Raw genomic sequence first — 13,766 nt, forward strand, 5'->3', positions numbered from 1 at the left:
CAGAGGCGTGCAGCGCAGGTCACAGATAGGCTAACCTTCAGCCCCACAAGCGTCACTTCATAAATAGGGACCATTTACCACCACCTCCAAAAACGATAGAAGGCGAGCGGGTCCCTTCTGTCTGTAAACGGTGAAGGCTGGGCCCGCAGGGGCAGCAGAGAAGCGGTGCGGTCCTGGGCCTCACGGGTGAGGGCGGGGTCTGGCGGGGGGCAGGGGCAAGGACGAGGATGGAAAGAATCCCCCTAAGATGACTGATAACTCCGGGAGGTGTCCGTGCACGGGAGCCGGTGCTCGGAGAGGAAAACTCCCGAGAGGAGGCAAGGGGCACGTGTAAGCCCCTCCTCCGTCTCAGAAGCTCTGCTGCTTCCAGACACACGCTCACACACTGGCCTTAAACCACGGCTACTGTCCTTGACTGACCGCTGCAGAGCAGACCCCCGTCCCTCAGGGTCTGTTTTCTGTGGTCACAGGGTCACTTTTCAGCAGCTCATTATCTACAGAGGAAAACAGGCCACCCTTGGCCCCGAGGACGCTGACGTTCAAGGAGGAAATTGCCCTGTGCTACCTCTGTCCCTGGTCGGGGCAGAGCCAGGACACAACGGGGCCTCTGGCTGGCGGAGATTGTGCTTTAGAGCTGAGTCAGACGGACACACAGACGGACAGAGAGGGTGTCTCTCCAGAGACCAGAGCAGAGAGAGAACAGCTTTGGGCTCAAGGGGGACAGACCTCGGGGAGGTCAAGGTAGCAGGGGAGGAGGTCACAGCAGAAGCAATGTTCCCTCTGGACGTCTGGGTCTGTCCATTTCTAATACTTCCCCCAAAAAATCTACCAGGAGATTTGATAACATGAGGTAAAACTGGCATTTCATCTCCTTTCCCCTTTAGGAAAAGTTGATAAGGAATTGCAAATTGCAGGCCAGACTTTAGATAATATAACATAATTTAATAATCGTTTTTTTAAAAAAAGAAATACAGTAAAATGCAAATTACATATATATATTATGTATAATACAGGGAGACTATATATAGCCTATATATGATATATAGAGACTATATATATAGACTATATATAATTATATATATGATATATAAAGAAACTATACACATAAGGACTCTGAAGGCCCTAAGGACTTTGTAATGCTTCAGACGTCATTCTAAACAGCAGAGACAGCGCAGGGTACATGGGGGAGATGGTGGCCGTATGAGGCCAGAAACTTCCATCCCGCCAGACGGCAGAGGGTCTGTATGCTCTTCTGCCCTGCAGGTGACACAAGTGTCACTAAAGTCACTGCCCCGCGCCCAGCATCCGTGGTCCCCTGCCTCTATCATCCTTGCTATTCCAGGAAGGGCCCCTGCTCTGGACCGTCTGCATCCCCCCAAATCCCTGTGTTGAAGCCCTGACCTGCAGTGTGATGGTGTTTGGAGGTGGGGCTACTGGGAGGTGTTTAGGTTCAGAGGAGGTCATGAGGCTGTGGCCCCCGTGACGGGATTCATGCCCTTATAGGAAGAGGAAGAGAGTCCAGAGCTTCCTCTCTCTGCCAGGTGAGGCCACAGCGAAGGCGGCCGTCTGTACACCAGGAAGAGGGTCCAGAACCTGATGACGCCGGCGCTGATCTCAGACGTCCAGCATCCAGCACGGAGAGATCAACGTCTGTTGTTTCAGCTCCCCGATGTGGGGAGATGCTGAGATCCTACCCACCCCTCTAACGCCCAGGCTGAACCCCAGCCTGAGCTGACCCTTCGCTCCCAGAGCTCCTGCACAAACTCCCATCTCTTGATACCACCGCATCCGGGGAGCTCATGTTACCACAAATGCGCACAGAGAAAACGCCTGACAGTGTAGCTTCAGGGAAGCGGCTGGCGCACGCCTCCGGCTTCAGCCTGACCCACAAAGCCCCCGCCGCGTACTCACGTCCAGGGACTCGAGGCAGTACCAGCAGAAGGCGTGCTTGCAGTTCTTACACATCATCTGCGCGCACCCTTCATCCCGTTCGATGTAGACCTTGCACTTGGGGCAGCGTTTGATGGGCGCGTCGTCCTCCTCCAGTTGGAAAGTGGAGCTGCTGAGGGAGAAGCTGCGTCAGGGCTGTGCTCAGAGGGCCAGAGGGCCAGGAGACACCTGCCAGCACAGGTTAACCCTGGAAGCACTAGCTCAGCTAGAGGGACTGAGGTCACCTGTGTTAAATGAAATATGTTGAAACCAAAGAGACTCGAACTCTGGAAAACAATCACCGAAAAACTGTGAAGCAGCCAGTTTGACTTAGGGAAAAGAAAGAGCAAGATCGGCCCATGTCTACATTGAGATGTGCACAGCCAAACCAAAGAAAATAGGGCAAAAGGCTTAGAATGGGGGTCTCTGAATGATGGGATTACGGTCACATTTTATGTCCTTATTCATATAACTCTATGCTTTCCTAAGGGTTGATAACACATAGTATATGCTCTTTGCCATTACCAGAAAAAAAAAAATGTTAAACACACACACACACACACACACACACACACACACACTAATCGCTTGTTAAGATCTACTTGGCTTGTCTGTACAAAACTGTTTTCCGGAGAGGTCTGAGCAGGCCCGCAGGGGGCGAGCATGGTGGCATTTAAGCCTGGGGTCAAGTGCAGCTCTTCTGCACACAGGCTGGGTGGCAAGCTCTCTGAGGCCCAGCCTCCTGGTCAGTGTGAGTGTGACGGATGGGGCCATGCGTGGGTGAAGGGCGCAGGGCAGTGCAGGCCTGTGTGAAGTGCCCGGTAAATGGCAGCAATGATTCTATGCTGCTCATAAAGAGACAGCCCAGGTTTCTTTTTAGGTTGACTGTAGAACGATGTCCATCCCATGCTCTTCATCTAAAAGACAGCTAAAAATATGGAATCATCTGGAAAAAAAGCGGTCAAGGGCAGTTATCACTGATTAGGGGGCACATACTGTTTGAACTCACTGCATCTACTCAACGTCACCAGGAGAAAAATGATTTCCCATCGGGATGAGCAGCCTTTTCAGAACCTAATGCATTCATGAGTATAAATTCACTGCCAGTGAGCAAATTCTGGCATCCTGAGTAAATTCTCGCTGAAGGATCTTCCACAAGCATCATAGTGAAGGTCAGCGTTAATTATGTCATCACTTTACACGGTTGTCTGAGGATCAGTGAGCTTCCAAACAATTGCAGTCTCAGGGTTTTCCTAAGCTCGAGGCCCCTACACTGGGGGGCACGCGCTCCAGCTTAATAGGTTCTTGTTCCGTTCACTAGTACAAGGTGACCAGGTAAGAGGCCCTGGAAGGAAGCAGTATGTCCTGGTCGTCAGGGGGTCTGGAGACAGACATGCAAGGCCTGGCTGGGCTGTGTACATCTGCAGACATGAGGCAAACTGCATCCGTCTCAGAGCGGGTGATGAAGATGTAAAGAGTTTCTCTGTGCTGAGCACACAGAAGCCAGCACGTGTATAGCAATCCCTCGATAAATGCTAGGTGTTGGTAATACTATTACTGAGAGATAATACAACTGTGGCTCAAATTCACCTCTAATTTAACAGCAAACTGCAGACCAGCCCGGCCGCACAGAATGTGATTTACAATGAAGCAGGGTTGCCGTAACACATGCAGCTGCCTCCATGGCGACGGGCAGGGGCCAGCCGTGCACGGACGCTAGCTGCCTCCTTCTGGAATGAGCTTGATTTCTAACAAAGGCCAAAAGTCAGGAGGTACCAAGTCCCGTGATTAAGGCTGACTATCAGGTTAGAAAACACTGTTCTGGTTTGAAAGCCAGGTGTGACCTTAAAATAATGAAAGCAGTTTTCTCATGTGACTCATAAACTAATTTTGAAGGAAATGCCACGAACAGAGGCCATGTTCGTGGAGAGTGGAAAGCGCCTCTCAGGGAGACTTTTCAAGCGGAAACAGTTAAAATATGTAAGTTCTGGTGCATTGCGGCGTGGAAATTATCTGGTATAGACAACACTTTTCAAACATTTTCTGGTACCTGAATTATATTTTTTAAATGATTATTAGTAACAACTACTACTATACACTCAAACTTGTGAAGGCAGGTAGGAGTCTTTTGACAGTTTCATCACAATTTACGTGGTCTAATGTCTTTAAGGGGCAAACACACCACATAAATGAGTGGGGCTCGTCAGGAGGTGGGTGGGAATGGGGGTTAAAGGAAGATTTAACTTAAAGGAAAAAAATGTCTGTTATATGAAAATAACCGAGTGTGTCCTCAGTTATAAATGGTAGTTGACAGTCAGCCCAGGGACCAGGGAGACAAGAGGGAGTGGTGAGGACTGTGGCAAAGTAAAGATGCCGGAAACCCCAGATAAAGAAGGGGTTGCTGCCCAGCTCCAGTCACCTGTCTCCTGGTGGGGACGTAGTTCCACATGGCTGGATAAGCCAGAAAGTCAGATTTTTTTCGGTAAAATCTTTGTTTTTTATATTTTCACAAAATGAGATTTGTGAGTTCTTATTCAAATTGCCCTTGTGTCAGTTTCTTAGGTTGCACAACCTGATTTTTTCTTTTCATTTTGTTTGTTCTTGTTCTTTCTAAGGTATATCACGGATGATTTAATATACACGTACGCCATGCCGCCGTGACATGACTGCGGTCTTTGGGCAACGACCGCCATGAGATCAGAACACCACAGATGAAGAAATACTAAGTCGTCAGGCTCCCAACACCCTCCACCTTAAGAAGGTTTTATGGATCCCTTCTGCATCCCTCCCAAGAGCAGGACACCGGCTCTTCCTGACTCCTGGTTTCGCTGGTTCTTGGAAGGGAGGAGCCCCTCCCTCACTAAGTGGGGCCTTCTCTTAAACAGTCACCCAACGGCTTCACGAGGGCACAGCCCCGCCTGCCCTCTACCTGCTTCTTCCCCAGCCTGGCAATCCAGCTCTCCCGGTTATGTGTAATCTGTCACACACGCAGTGTGGCTCTGCTCGCAAAATTATGAAGGATCAAGACCCTAAGTATAAGTTAAGTGATCATTCTAGCGTTTCGGCACCTGCTGTATGCTGAGATTTGGGGTGACAACGTCCAAACAAACACAAGAGCTCAGCCTAGTGGAAGGACTGGCCACATAAACAGATGGACTAACACCCAACAAGGCTGGCGTTGTCATCGGTGCAGACGATCTCCGTGGGGGACACAGAGGATGGGTCTCCAACCCTCTGCCCTGGAAACTGGGAAGCCTGACAGAAGAGGGGACATGAGCCACGTCCTCAAGGGTGGCAAGGAGTCCCCAGGGAAAGCAGGAGGGCGGAGGAGGGACATTCCAGCACAGCGCAGAGGTGCAGGCGGCAGGGGACAGGGGGCGTGTCCGGCATCGCCACGAGGGCCCCCGGGCAGGCCGAGCTGAGGGGAGAGGGGCGGGGGCGGCAGACGGGGACGAGGAAGACAGGCTGGTGACACCTTCGGGTGGACGGTGAGGTTTACTCCACAGGCGCTGGGCCACCTCTATCTGATTGAACCAGATGCCACTGCAGATACTGGAGGACAAAACAGCTGAATACTATCAATTTCTATATGCCTCAACCCACTAAATTTCAAGGTACACAGAGTGGTGCTGTGGTGTCTACCTGGCCATCCAGGCTGAGGGTCTGGCGGGGGACGGGAGGGCAGAACCGCTACACGGGTTACTGCATCCCTCCTGCCAAGCCCCCCTTTTCAGGGACATGTGGCCCCCCTTGGCCTCAGGCACCAGGAGCCTGTCTTTGGCGATCCTTCTGGTGTTTCTAACCACTGGCCCCCCTCCTCTCGTTCCTGCTCCTGCACCCCCATTTCAGATCATCTTCAGCACAGTGGAGTCTTAGAAACACTTCAGGTATCACAGGACTTAAAACCCTGCATAGTAACTGACTGTCCATACGTTTGCCCTTCCGGATGGGCGGCGTCTACTGTTTCTTATGCAACTTTATATTTCCAGAGGCTGGCACAGTGCCGGGCACATAATCAGTCCTCAAAAATAAATAACAGACAAACAAATCCAGGTCTGAATGAGACCCAAGGGAAGAGCGTACGTGGAGACTGACGGGGGTGCAGCCCTGTCCCCCCCCCAGGGGCGCACTGCGGGAGAAGCCTGATTCCTCCTCCCGGCCTGCGCTCTGTGCCCCGAGCGTACCTGGTCTCCCCGGGAAGGAAGGTGATGGGCCTGGTCTCCGGGCAGCCCTGGCCAGGGTGCCAGCTGGCTTTGCAGGCGGAGCAGAATTCCGTGTCGCAGGCTTTGCACTGCACCAGCTGAGGGGTCTGCAGCCCCATCTCCTGGAGCTGGCACACAGCCTGGCAGGTAGACGCTGGGCACCAAGTCCGACAGGGGTCCAGGAGTACCTCTGGCACAGGGGATAGAAACGAGCAAGTCAAACTCCGCAGGACCAAGGATCTGGCGGGGCTTCAGACCGATGGCCACGGACTTCACGGGTTTAAGGGAGAAAAGGAAATCAAGGTCAGACATGATATACCCTTCACGGTCCGGGACCCACCTGGCTCCTCCTGTCCCCCAGCCACTCCCCACTTCTCCCTCCACTCACGGGGGGGGACGGCAGATCCCCAACTACCCCCAGAGTCCTCGTGGCTCCGGAGCCCCTACATCCTGGAAGCCTCGTGGTCCAGGGACCACTCCCTGCTCCCTGCCCGCCTGCCCTGGGACACTGCTTCGTGCAGTCAGGCCCGTCCTTCAGGCTCGTAGCCTCACAACCTAGCCCAGTGTGGGACGTGCATCGGGCATCCCAAAATACTGGCTAAGGATGGAAGGAAAAGAGGGAAGGGAGATGGCTGATTCTTCTTCTCACCAAAGGTCAGACCTCTGACTTACACTGTCTCCCTCCCAAGTTCAAACCTAAGCCCTGAGCTAAGGACTGCATGAAATTCACTCTCCAGCAGCAGGCTTTCCCTCCGCAGGGACGCCCACGTCACTAAGAAGCCCGATTCGATGCAATCAGTCAGGAAGCTGATTTTGAAAAACAGAACACCACAACCCTCGCATTCCTTCACATCTGCTTTCGTATCTCGCATCTCTTTAAATAACGGTCCCGAGCTGTCCTTCACGCGAGCCTGCGTACTGGTTCCTTGGACCCTTTGTCCAGCGTGGCTGGACTCTCAGTGCAGGCCAGCGGGAGGGAGAGCTGGGCAGGAACCCACAGGGACGCCGATGCAAGGCCAGAACGCCGCGAGGGAGGCCAGAGGATTCCAGGGTGCGTTCAAAGGCCTCCAAGTCAGCCACTGAGGGTCGCCCTTGCGAAGGATGGACTGCATTTTGCTGGGAACTTGGAAGCAGTGAGAGGCGCTTGCAGGCTTCTCAGCCATGTGACCAGCGGTGGCCAGGGTGGGTGGGCTCACCCACGTCAGAGACAGGGTTTGTGGGCACTAGGACCTCCACCAGGCCGAGGCTGTCATGAGCTGCAGGCGCCGGGGCCTCACCTCAACAGGCCCCCCGTGTGCTTGCCACGGCCCCCCAATCCAACGAGGATGCAGTCCGCCATGAATGAGCTCCCGTCAGGTAGAACCGGACTAAAACCCATCTCACCATCCAATCCGGGGGCTAAGAGTAAGTATTTCAGTCTTTGAGGGCCGTGAGGTCTCCATCCAACTACTCAGCTCTGCTGTGGTAGCACAAAGGCATCTGTGTTGTGTTGATCCGTCAATGAGTGTTCCAATAAAACTTGATTTGTAAGCCCAAGCCAGGGGCCGTACTAGTTCGGCCCACTGGGCGTGGCTGGCCTGCTCCTAATCTAATCTAACTTTTTTTAAAAGGTGAATTAATCAACAGCACAAGAGTATCGAATTGGTAGGCCTGGCAGAAGCTTTAGAAGACTTGCTAATACAAAGGAACACCGGCGTTCAGGAAAATGTGATACTTTTTCATTGTTTTTCTTTACAATAAGGTAAAATCTTCCTGATATGCCTAATAGTGAGCGAAGGAGTAAAATCAGCTCTTGTCGTGATGAGCTGAGAGTGTTGGCTTTTCTAAGACTGTCTCTGGCTGTCCGGTCCAAGGACGTGGTTTTCTGGGAGAACGCACGCGTGTGGGGCAGCGGCCTGCAGGCCCCTGGGCTGAGGAGGCAGGAGGAAGGCGGGGGGGAAGGATGCAGAGGCGGCCTGGGGCACCGGGGCCTGGGGCACCGGGGAAAACACCAAAGGCCGCTGCCCCAGGGCCCTGGGCCTTTCAGCGGGAGGCCCTCCCCCTCCCTCATCTGGAGTTTCTCTGAGAGCTCTGCCTCCCGCGCTGCTGCGCGTGGTGGGTGAGCCGGGGGTTGCGGCGCCTGCATCACGGGGCCCCTCTGTGCCCGGCCCCCGACGGCAGTGCTGCGGGATGTGAGCACGCGGCCTGCCAACAGCAGGACACGGGCAGGCACGTCCCTGCCAACGTGACAAGGTGTTTAGTGCTGTTGCCCCTAAAGGCACAACACTGTCCAGTCCAGACCCTTCCAGTTCCCACCACTCCCCGCTTCTGCTCTGAGGAGCCTGTGACCCCAGGAGGGGACCTGCAGAGTCTCTGCCTGTGTCTCACGGCCGAGCGCCATCTTCCGTCCACCCCTCTTAGATGGCACGCGTGGCTGCCGGGGTGGGGTGGGGGGGAGCTTTTCATGAAAGGCCCAATCATATCCTGCAGCGGTGCACAGCAGAGGAGACCCAGTTAGGGTTTCCATGGTAACGACTTCCACTGTGCGACCTGTGTCCTTATGGCACCGCCCATCCCTATGGGAGAGACTCCCTGTGGGAGACGTAGAGGGCAAACGCTCTGCCCCATCGCTCCGCTAGCTCAGAACACCCTTCCGTCGTACTGCCGGCACACATGTCCCTGTGGGCACAGCCTGGGCTCCTGCCTCAGAGTCTATCAGAATATTCTACACCATTACCCCGCTGATGCAGGCTGCCAGCCGGATGTGCAAGATGGGACGCGATGAACAGGAAAATCCACACTGGGCAACAGCAGAGGTTTTCTTTCCAGGATGTGTATATACATACACATCTGTGTCTGTCTACCTATGTATTACATATATATCTTATACTATACATTAGATACATTATAGCATATGATATAACTATTATAAATATTGTATCTAATATTTATATATATACGTATTTGTATATATTTTCACACAAGGCAAGCAGTGTATTTTCTGGCACGCTAGAAGAAACTCACCTTAACTCCCATCTCCCAAAGGTATATTCATAATAGATTAATGAAGCAGTTCCCTAATAGCTCTACTTATCAAAAAGCCCAAGACTCTTTTAAAAGATGTTTTTCTTTCCTTTTTTTTTCTTTATTGGAGTATAATTGCTTTACAGTGGTGTGTTAGTTTCTGCTGTATAACCAAGTGAATCAGCTATACATATACATATATCCCCGTATCTCCTCCCTCTTGCATCTCCCTCCCGCCCTCCCTATCCCACCCCTCTAGGTGGTCACAGAGCACCCAGCTGATCTCCCCGTGCTCTGCGGCTGCTTCCCACTAGCCAACTATTTCACGTTTGGTGGTGTATCTATGTCCACGCCACTCTCTCACTTCGTCCCAGCTTACCCTTCCCCCCTCCCCGTGTCCTCAAGTCCATTCTCTACGTCTGTGTCTTTATTCCTGTCCTGCCCCTAGGTTCTTCAGAATCATTTCTTTTTTTTAGATTCCATATACATGTGTTAGCATACGGTATCTGTGTTTCTCTTTCTGACTCACTTCACTCTGTATGACAGACTCTAGGTCCATCCGCCTCACTACCGATAACCCAATTTCGTTTCTTTTTATGGCTGAGTGATATTCCATTGTTTACATGTGCCACATAAAGATGTTTTTCTTTCTTGAGCACAAGTGTCCTTTGAGAAGCACACTGCGAAGGGCCCAGCATCTCCACTCAGACTGGTCCATTCTCACTGCCCTGGATATGTAAACAAACGCCTGCAGCGTGGTGTGCTCGGTGCTCAAATAGGAGCTCGTGTGTAGTCCAGTGGGGCGTGTGGGCAAGGGCGGCGGACCTTCCCTGGAAGCTTGTTTGTTCCCAGCCTCGTGGGTCTTCCAGTTGGGAGAGTAGGTGCTCAGAAGGCACCTCACAGCCTCCCTCCTGGCTTCCTGCTTCCCAAGGACCTGGCTGGAGGAGTGGGGAAACTCAGATTGAAATCAACGCTCTGATGTAAGATGAGACATGCAAAGTTCACAGGAAGACAGTGTTTGAAACTTTAACCACAGGACTTTGTAGTAACTAAAGGTTGTCAGAAAATCATGGCAACTGTCAGTTTTAATCCAGTCACCATCCTCATTTGAAAATGAATTTCAAAGGGAGAGAGCACGTGGAAACTTGCTCACTGATCCTGTCTCAGAATTTGCTCAGTGACCAGCTATAATCAATAGCTGTATTTTATTAGCCCTAACATTTTAACATTTCATTCAGACCGGTCTCTGGTCCTATTAAGTCCGAGTCCTTTTTGTGTTTTTTGCTGCTTTGAACGTAATGCTAGAAAAATGTTTTAAAGTGATGGGTTTGAGAGATATTTTTTTAACCTAAGTTGAGTTGGGTTCATTATTATGCAAAGGAAAAAAAAATCTTTGACTAAGCTAAAGTTTGGAAGAAATAACACAGTTTAAATTATTATGTAGGAATATTTACCCAGCTGCGTTTTTAAATTCAATGTCATAGAAAGTTCATTTTCTTGTAACCCAAATAACTGCCAGTTTCTGTCAAGATTCCCACTGGAAAAGGTTTTCAGAAGACGCTCAAAGTCTCAGAAATCCAAATTAATGTTATTGCTCCACATACTGACTTTTTTGTATCACATGGCATTATATTTAAGCTATAAACTGCCCCAAACCAAACAATATATGGCATTTAAATAAATAAACTCTTGAAAACAAATTTCAGTGCCATCAAAAATCCTGTTTGACTTTTTTTTAGGTCGGCCACACATTACCTTTTTTTTTTTTTTTTCTTGAGAAGTGAGCCTCAAGAGGAAATGCAGCTATCTTTAGCATTTCTTAAAAAAAAAAAAAGAAAACGAAAACTTTCCACATTCAGCTAAACTAAGAGTCTCTGGACACTTTCCTCTAGCCTATTCCACATTCCATTCCCATCCTGATGGTGTTTTCCTGTAAACAGGCCACCCAGGGCCGCATCTCGAATAAATGCCTGATCCAAGCAAGGACTCAGAACCAGTCCAGGGAGAGCGGGAAGCAAACTTCAGGGCTCACAAACTGAGCTGAGAATTTTACAATCCGGATGCGGCGTCTTCACCATGAAGTTTTACACATAGAGCACCTTCTACCCGTAACTTATTCTGTCCCTTTGCAGATGAGCCCAAGGTCCAGAATATATATGAAAACGAGGCCAAACAGAATCCACAGACTCTTTAAAAGACCGTGTTAGGATCCTGAAGTATTTCAGACAGCAAAGAGAAAGACCCATCCCAGGCGGTCAGCGTGTCTGAACTCTGGAGCGGCCCGGCTCCGGCCAGCAGGGCTGGGCGGGGCACCGCGGGGGATCTGGTCCACAGCCCACCCCACTACCCAGCAGAGGTGGAAATCAGGGCGCGTCAGTCAGCCTCTGGGGGTGTCAGGTTAACAGAAAACCTTGTCGGGCTGTCGGGAGACTCGGTGAACTAGGGACTCAGCACCCAGTGGTCCCAGCGTGCACGGGGCAGCCCGTGAAGGCGACGGACGTGCGTGCAGGCGGGAGGGTGGGCGCCACGCTTCCACCCTACCTGACCTCGGGACTTGCTTCCGGGCCTTGGTGTCTTTTAAATTCTCCGGAGGTCTAAGAATTAGTTCTCAGGCTGTCAGGCCTTAACCTGGCTGGAGAATAATGCCCCGTGCGGGTCTCTTTAAACTACCCCCCAAAATCCCAACCCCCTAGAAGCAAGCTGTGGTTCTCGAATCTTTCCTGCTCCTAACTAGATCCCCGGCAGAGGCCTTCCAACTGTGAGCTCTGCAGAGAATTCAAATGACAGCCGAACTTTAGAAGTCTAACTTACATCAGTGTTTGGACTTCTGCTGTCGCCCAATGGTATAGAGCCACAATCCCCAAAAGCCGTCCCCCAGGTTACCCGGATTCCGTCACAGGAATCATAACTGGCGAAGACACTGGGGCACCTACCTCTTTCAAACTGTAGCTTTTTGTATCTCTGCATGATTTCAGCTGCAACCATACACTCAATCTAAGGGAAAGAAGAAAATGGAGTGTTAACGATCTGAGGGCTAGACTCCAAGGCCAGGGCGGCCTAGACAGAACCCACGACCCCCGATCCGCCGAGGAGCCCGTGGCCCTGCACCCCAGTTTCCCCAGCTGCACGTGCCTCGTTCTCCTGTAGGTGGCCCTGTTTGGGGCAGGCAGCATCGGGGCAGCTAATTGCAGTTTCTAATCCTTCTTTGATCAAGAGCTCCACATACTGTTTCAGGCACTGAAAAAAAGAAAAAAGAAAAAACAGAGAGATATCTGTAAACAATCTTTACTTCCTTAAGGCTGAAGGAGCAGTGAGGTATTAAAGAAAAAAAGAAAAGGAGAAATCGAGCACATTGTTCCAATACGGTGTTTTGTATATTTGCCGTGCAGCCATAGCAACGACCAAATTAGGGGTTGTATCCGCTCAACAAACATCTGCGGGGTACCCCTCGTCTGCACCGGGACTAGGGATGCGGGCTGGACCCCTGGGCCCGACCTCGGCAAACACCACGCCAGTGAGCCCAGGGCAGGATCAGAGGCATCGAGGAAAGGAGGGAAGCCGTGTCCCTCAGACACACATCAGACGTCAGGCGCCGTGCTCAGTCCCCTCTATGCCATTGTTTCACGTCCTCCTTAGAACGATCTCGCAGGAAGGTGTGACCGTGTCATGATTCGGGTGTGAACACTGAGTCACCAAAGAAGGAACTGCCAGCTTACCCAGACAACAGCAAGGGCAGAGCCCAGACTCCAACCCAGCCTCGCCTGCCTCTAAGTGGCCCCTGCACCCCACACGGAGAACCCAGGTACGGCTGCCCATCCTCCTTCAGTGACCCCTTACTTACCGGGAAATTCCTTGCTACCACCTTCCCCTACTTGGCAGTCTGCCTGGACATCTGAAGTAAGTCAGAAAAATCAGTGAGGGACACAAGGCAAAGTTCATACCAAAGTGAGGAGGCCTTTCCCGACGCCGGTTTACTGTTGCTTCACTGTCTGCTAGTCGTAGAAATCCAACACTCCCTTAAAAAGCACTTTGTAAACAACAAGTAGAAGAAAGGTCATGAGCTTCCCTAGTTGCAAGCTCAACACCAAATGTGACTGAGACAAACACTGAAGCGCTTACATCAGAACTCAAAGAGCATGGGAAACCAGAGCTTTCAGTGAAGGGACAAGCACAAGATCTCACCAGCATCTCCAAACCTCCTTTCAGTCACAGCCCAGTGTAACACTGGGGCTCATAATTCCACCACCACTCCACTATTATAATAACACTATTACGTGTCATAGCGATTCATCAAGAAAAGCACAGAAACTGTTGGTGGGAATGTAAACTGATACAGCCACTAGGGAGGACAGTATGGAGGCTCCTTAAAAAACTAAAAATAGAATTACCATATGATCTAGCAATCCCACTACTGGGCACACACCCAGAGAAAACAGTAATTCAAAAAGACACATGCACCCCAATGTTCGCTGCAGCACTATTTACAATAGCCGGGTCATGGAAGCAACCTAAATGCCCGTCAACAGACGAACGGATAAAGAAGATGTGGTACATATATACAATGGAGTATTACTCAGCCATAAAAGGGAACGAAATTGTGTCATTTGTAGAGACGTGGATGGATACAGACAC

At 51.1% G+C, this 13,766-nt stretch overlaps 1 protein-coding gene across 14 annotated transcripts in view; it reads right to left on the bottom strand.

The window, feature by feature from the left end:
• Positions 1–13,766, bottom strand: part of RNF144A (ring finger protein 144A) — a 112,319-nt gene that overhangs the window by 12,064 nt on the left and 86,489 nt on the right. For 10 of the 14 annotated variants that reach the window (XM_067008215.1, XM_067008212.1, XM_067008222.1 and 7 more), the window contains 4 exons: positions 12,267–12,371; positions 12,068–12,128; positions 6,114–6,321; positions 1,912–2,062 (listed from right to left, as the gene is read on the bottom strand). In XM_067008215.1, coding sequence (XP_066864316.1) covers positions 1,912–2,062; positions 6,114–6,321; positions 12,068–12,128; positions 12,267–12,371 — 525 coding nt within the window. The remainder of the gene's footprint in view (positions 1–1,911; positions 2,063–6,113; positions 6,322–12,067; positions 12,129–12,266; positions 12,372–13,766) is intronic. The other 4 variants (XM_067008219.1, XM_067008220.1, XM_059079130.2 and 1 more) reach the window with 1 other exon arrangement.

The sequence above is a fragment of the Kogia breviceps genome, chromosome 11 (genome assembly GCF_026419965.1).
Source record: "Kogia breviceps isolate mKogBre1 chromosome 11, mKogBre1 haplotype 1, whole genome shotgun sequence".
NCBI lineage: Eukaryota > Metazoa > Chordata > Mammalia > Artiodactyla > Physeteridae > Kogia > Kogia breviceps.